This window comes from Botryllus schlosseri, chromosome 9 (assembly GCF_051294905.1).
Source record: "Botryllus schlosseri isolate E-star chromosome 9, Bs_hap1, whole genome shotgun sequence".
NCBI classification, from domain to species: Eukaryota; Metazoa; Chordata; class Ascidiacea; order Stolidobranchia; family Styelidae; genus Botryllus; species Botryllus schlosseri.
Window position 1 is genome coordinate 19,741,556 of NC_137244.1, and position 6,585 is coordinate 19,748,140.

Consider the following 6,585-nt stretch of genomic DNA (forward strand, 5'->3'; position numbering starts at 1 on the left):
CTACTCACGTAATTAGATTTACCGGTAGAGCTGAGTGAAGTGACTTGAAAACGGGAGGGGCCGTAAATAATAATTAAACATCTTCGGGCGGGCGGACCCGTTGATATGACTTCGTTACATGATGTTATTTCGTGACTTCCAGTTTGCTATATCAAAAAATATAGAATCGCCCAAACGTAGGCTTCTAAACTAAGATACGCACACGATTTCAAATTGGTATTTCTTCACTGGCATAAATTTTTCCCAGCGGGTTGGTATTTGTCTTGTGAGGTTCAGATTGCAAAGACAGGAACATTCGGCGCCAGTCATTCAGGCGCCTATGGACAATTAAACCTATATGTATTTTGTATATATAGCGAAGTCTTCGGTCAGCATAAGGGCATAGACCTTTTCGGCCAAGGTATTCTCGCTGCCGATCGTTCTGGCACACTTCTTGGAGTCGCATGTTATATGGCCTAAAACTTGATTGTATTTCTTGGTGGGTCGTGGCGCGGTAATGGCCCAATACCCAATAATAAGGCAAAATGGCTACTTGAATTCGCGCGCAGCGCAAAAAATTTTTGAAAAAGTTGCATAAATTTTCAAAAAATACTCTATAATATATGCTAATTCACGAAATAATTTTGGGTCCCCTTCGAGCTCGCCCCCCCCCCCCAATTGGGGGGTTTGGGGTGCGGCAGTTACGGTGCTGGTGATAGCTACTTGCATAGGCTGCATCATCGTTGTTTATGGCCTTTATGCCGTGTTCGGATGCAATTGTTCAATTGCACCCTTAATTGTGGTGTATGATATAGCCTGTGTTGTCGTGGTTTGTGGTCAGTGGTGCCACTCCTAGTGTTTTTACACTAGATCTAGTGTATTTTGACTTGACCTAGTGTCCTAGTGTATTTTCTTTCGAAATTCGGCAAATCTAGTGTTTTGTACTGAAAAATATTTGTAAATGAGGATGCTATTTTCACATGCTTCGAATAATTTATACCGGTACTTAAAGAGATAGTAATTATTATCCGTCTAAACTTGCCCATCTAGCACAATAGCGACCAGTCCTACATGTATTGTAGAATGTGGAATTGCAATGGCTATCAGTGCGACAAAAATGCTCTCTACCCGCTGCTGTTCTTATTCACATTTTGGGTCTCTTTATCAAGTACTTTTTATACTTTTCTTAATCTAAGCTTTACGTACGTGCGTGTTTGCGTGTGTAACTGTGTATGTGTAAGTGTGGGGGTCCGTGCCTCACCAGCCTTGAACCTCACCGCACGCGCGTCACCGGTACAATACTACAACAGGAACTGTAGCCGCAGCGTCGACTCTAAGCACTATACCAATGTGTCTTGCAACAAGTCGTTTCATCGACCTCTACAAGTTCCGTTGAGTGAAGGAGCGAGATCGCACTTTGGTGGATTTTGTTCAATATAATTTTATTATACAAATTACATGTTAACTGCCTTTCGAGATTATAGATCAGAAATGGCTACATAGGATATTGCGATCGTCGAGCAAAACCGACAAGTTATGTGCCGCTGCTAGATCTCGAATTTAACGCTGCTGGTACTTTACGCATGCTCTTCCCGCAATTAAATTGATGAAGATCTTGAACAGACCCCCAGCCTGGACCTCAGCTGAAAGAGTTCTTGGCAATATCAGTGTTTGGATGGAGTCACTATACCTTCAAGCCAATTTAGACGATAGCAATCAGTAAGCTTTTGGAAACAAGAAATGCTGAATATTTATGGGAGAAAATGTAGGGTGGGTATATGGAGAAGTTGCATGGTAGAGGAGCAGAGTCAATGGTTCGAAGTGGAGCTCCAATTGGAAAGAAATCCTGGAAATATGTCAATTTTTTCAATTTGTTTTCACGATGCTGATTCATTCTTTTGTTCTTTCAGGCCTGCACTCACTCACTGCTGTGAAACTCATCTTTATAAATTGGGTTTGTACCGTCTTGCAAATATAATTATGTGGTGTATAGGAGCGTTCCGGGTATAGTCAACGATTTATAATATTTCTATTGGGTCATCTTCAAAGAGTGTGGATCGGCTGAGAGCTGCGTCTACTTTTTAGGTCAGTGACGAAATATGGACGATAGCGCCGTGTTGTCATGACAAGATCGTTCAGACGTTCACGCGTGTCCGGTTGAAAGCGGAAAAATCTTTCAACATAACATCGGAAAACGACGTCAGGAAATCGATACTGAACTAAGCCGCACCCAAATTTTCGCAAGCATTTCGAGCTCTTGTAGTGACGCCTGAAGCGTTTTGATTGCAGCAGACGTTGATTATTAACTAACAGCGTGAGTGTTCCTGCGTGGCGCTGCAATTTTGCTGTGATCGGTTTGGCTTATTGCAGCTGACAACGCAATAATGGATGCTTCAATATTACCGTCGTATGTAACAGTAACTCATCCTTCTAAGAAGGGATATTTTCGAATGCCGGCAGGCAGTGATAAGAACATTGAATCGGCAATGAAGTATGAGGCCTGCCGGAACGATATATTTGTATGCAGTTATCCAAAATGTGGGTGTACATGGTTGCAAAATATCGTATGGAGGCTGTTGAATGATGGCGATGGAGTTACTGGCAATATCAGACAGCACATTCCCTTTCTTGAGTTCGATGGCAAGGAAGCGATTGTAAACGTGCAGCCGCGAAAGGGTATTAAAATTATTAAGACACATTTACCGTGCAGTTGGGTACCGAAGCATGCCGAAGCCAAGTACATTTTCATGGTTCGAGAGCCAAAGGATGTTATTGTTTCGCTTTATCATCACATAAAAGGCTTTGTGGGAACAGGGCCATCTCAATCTCCATCTAGAACTAGTTCTCGATATGTACCTGCGGGTTATGATTGGTCAGAGGGAAGGTTTGAAACCCTGGTAGATGCCTTTCTTGAAGGACGATGTGATTGCATTGATTACTTTGACATGATTGACGAATGGCTACAAGAAGGAATGGGAGAGTCTCTACATATCATTTTGTACGAAGAAATGATAAATCACCCCGAAGGTGAAATATTAAGACTGGCAGAATTTCTGAATGTAGACCTCTCAGCAAAAAAGCAGACCATCGTAAGCGACATTATAAAAAACACATCTCTCGCTAAAATGAAAGAGGAAGACGAAAAGTGGGTCAGTATCAAGTTTGATGTCATGACTGGAGCCCTATCGATATTAGATTTCCGAGTCGATACCGATAACTGACACTTTCAGGGATAACCCCGATCTATATTTAGCCGATATTCACAAGATATGGGATGTAGCTTTTTAGTCAATTTCCCAAATTTAAGAGCATATTATTATTTTAGGGTCACCATACCGGATATTATTTAGCGACCACTAGCGGATTTCAAAATGAGTAATGAGCACATTGCATGTCAATAGACGGCTCACTAGCAAAGCTTTGCCTGTCGACCAGAGGTGGTCAGGATCCGGTTCAGAAATATGTGGTTCTGTGCTGTAAGTTGTAACCAGGACCGAAACTACATTTTTTAGCCTCCTCCCGCCTAAATAAACAGTGATCTTGGGCCCTCCATAGGGTAATCGATGCAAGTTCTGGGGGCTTGCTATATGCATCTGGTTTCTTTATAGGCATCTGGTCGTGACAATTTTCGAATGAATTCTGTCGGTAATATTGCGGTTCTTCCATGTATTACTATCAGGGATTTCTAGATATCCCCGATTGCTATATATATATAGTTTTAATCCTCTCTCCGTACATATGATCAGAATTAGCGGTAAAGCTGGTGGAGAATGATGACTTCGAAAATCCAGGGAGCGTAATTGTACATCGTTACGTCATGTTCATGTCACACGGATAAGATTATTTATCAGCCTAATCCCTGTACGCACCACTGAGCTATATAAACACCACACATCCGGTGGTTTCCAACCTTTTATGGTCGCGACTCCATTTCCAATTTGAAAATGTTCCGTGGCCCAGCTCAAATCTGATCACGAAAAATTTAGTGAGCGCCTTTGCCCAGGCTTACTCATGGCCTATTTTTAAAGCTGATTACGTTCATTCGACATATTCTAAAACCCCAGGACAAAGGAAACCCTCAGGTTTAGAACAACTATCTTTGAATAAAGCATTTAAACGTCTCTAACCGACTCTAATAGGGCAAATATGCCGACCTTTAATTAGTTACCAACTCCTCATCAGATTTTGAGCAGGGCCACGAAACATTTGCAAAATGGAAATGGAGACGCGACCATAAGCGGTTGGAAACTACCGGATATGCGGTGTTTATATCGCTCAGTGGTGCAGTGCGCACCGGCATGAGGCTGAATAATAATCTTATCGGTTTGACATGAACGTGACTTAACGATGTACAATTACGTTTCTTGCATTTTCGAAGTCATCATCCTCCACCAGCTCTACCGCCAGCTCTGATCATGTGGGCGGAGAGAGGATCAAAATTATATAGTAATATATGGAATAACCAATATTATTGACATAATTAATTTAATTCAAATCATTTAACGGCCAGAAGCCTCCAGAAGTTGCATTGATTACCCTGCGGTGGGCTCAAGATCAGTGTTTATTTGGGCGGGAGGGGCTGAAAAAATGTGGCTTCGGCCCTGGTTACCACATACAACACACAACCACATATTCCTGAACCGAATCGTGACCAGCTGACCACCTGTAGTGGATAGACAAAGCTTAGCTGGTGTGACGTCCTATTGATCGACAATGCGCTCATACCTCAATTTGAAATCCGCTAAAGGGCGTCCGGAATTTCTGCCACAAAAATATGGTAACTCTAACTATAATTTAATAGTATATTCATATTGAAATGAAACCCGAATATTTTCGGCTGACACTCGTCAGGGGTGATCCTCGGCAACTATAGTAGAGAGATAAGAAAGAACATTGTATATCAACTCTAATTTACGTACCAACGGCGACTTCTTTGATATCCTCTGTCTGTAAGCTATAAGAAATACATCAAAATTCCCGATCTATAGCACTCACAGATTATATAGTTCTCTGACACCCAACGACCATGTTGTAACGTAACAAAAACTGCCGATATTTTTACCTCTAATGGCCGATACCGATAAATTGTGACATCGACTCGGGTGAACACAGAATCACTCGGGCTCTACTGACGGCTATAGCTAATATTAAATTCATGTTTCAGTACACAACCGCCAGAACGACACCATTCATTCGAAAAGGAATAGTTGGAGATTGGAAAAAACACATGACACCAGAGCAAGCGATTCGCGTCGATAAAAGGACACGGCAACTACTTGATAAATACCCTACCATACTTAAGACATGGAAATCCTTGATTAATTAGGATAAGCGACCAATTACATGTACATATGTGAACCAATTCTGACTTTATGCATGCGACCCTAGAAAGAATATTATACGGGGCCCGTCTACACTGCGGGAGTATATGTTAATGGACAACATTGTGTATTTTACGCCCATATTCGGATACGAGTATTACTTCTTATTGCAATAATCACGAGTCTTTATAAACGCATGTTTAGCTGACTCGTGGAGATTCATGTAAAAACCTGCTACTGAATACGTTTGAATAAACTGTGTATGAACAATATATCATACGAATAACTACCACGACAGTCTCTCATTAAATACCAGACAGCTTACAACCTAACATTGGACAGCTATCTTATGAGTTATACTTCACAGAGACCTAAAACCTAAATCCGTTGCAACACATAATTATATCAGCGTATATAGTGGGAAACCGTCAACACGCAAATTGAATTCACGAATTTGCTTTCGAGCTCTCGTTTCGACGGTGCTGTTGCAATCTTTTCTAATCGTTCAACTTCCGAATGAAACATTCTCGTGTATCAGGTGGGTAATTTAGCTTGATTGAGGAAGTGCGCACTGCGCAGTATGGTATCCAACAAGCCCAGAAAAAGAATGATTCAATCTCAAGTTGATAACTTAAAGTTGGAAACACGGAAGAAAGATATATTTGATAATGAGATGGCATGATAATAGACTATGTTCACATTGCAGCAGTGGCGTAGCAGCAAGTGCTGCCGCCCATGGCTTTCGTTGAAAATGCCGCCCCCTCCTAAGTAGACCGCAGCAAATTTCGACATAGTTTCATGTTCAAGCAATCTTTTCAATAAAAATAATTACAAATAATATGCCGCGTCTCAGAAGTCTTATATTGCGTGACAAAGAAACCTCACCATCTCAGCTTTTACAAGGCCAAAAATATTATAGCCAAGAAATGGTGAACGAATGTTTCAGGCAAAAAAATCAATAGCCGCCTCAAAACCGAACTTTTCGGGCTTTCGACGATTCGATATCAGCGATCAGGCCAATATCCTCATAATCAAGTTTTTGAACGTAGTCTCTTTCTATAAAAAGAATGGATAGAGCTGATAGCCGATCATCATGCATGGTAGAACGTAAATAAGACTTTATCAGACTTTATCAGTTTGGATATTACCGAGAATGGACATGTTACATAGACATAGACATGTTTGTACTGTACATGTAAAGCCCATAACGAATTATGCGGATTATGACAAAGCAATTTTGAGTAAAACCAGAAATCAGAAAAAGTGACATTTCTCAAATACTATA

At 41.1% G+C, this 6,585-nt stretch overlaps 1 protein-coding gene across 2 annotated transcripts; it reads left to right on the plus strand.

Moving 5' to 3' along the window:
• Window positions 1-2,186: 2,186 nt before the first annotated feature.
• LOC145446821 (sulfotransferase ssu-1-like) lies at window positions 2,187-5,592 on the plus strand. Of its 2 annotated transcripts, none has more exons than XM_080325197.1 (2): window positions 2,187-3,006; window positions 5,144-5,592. In XM_080325197.1, exons 1-2 carry the CDS (start codon window positions 2,364-2,366, stop codon window positions 5,236-5,238), a joined length of 738 nt encoding a protein of 245 aa, XP_080181323.1. In that variant the 5' UTR covers window positions 2,187-2,363; the 3' UTR covers window positions 5,239-5,592. The 2 variants fall into 2 exon arrangements, with proteins under 2 accessions (XP_080181323.1, XP_080181322.1); XM_080325196.1 differs by having other exon boundaries at window positions 2,197-3,128.
• The last annotated feature ends 993 nt before the right edge of the window (window positions 5,593-6,585 follow it).

What these genes read in the sequence shown, in the direction of transcription:
- LOC145446821 (XM_080325196.1), top strand. Translation starts at nt 2,364, where the DNA reads ATGGATGCTTCAATATTACCGTCGTATGTAACAGTAACTCATCCTTCT. An exon ending in AAGAGGAAGACGAAAAGTGG is followed by an intron (nt 3,129 to 5,143) that starts GTCAGTATCAAG and finishes TTCATGTTTCAG; the next exon opens with TACACAACCGCCAGAACGAC.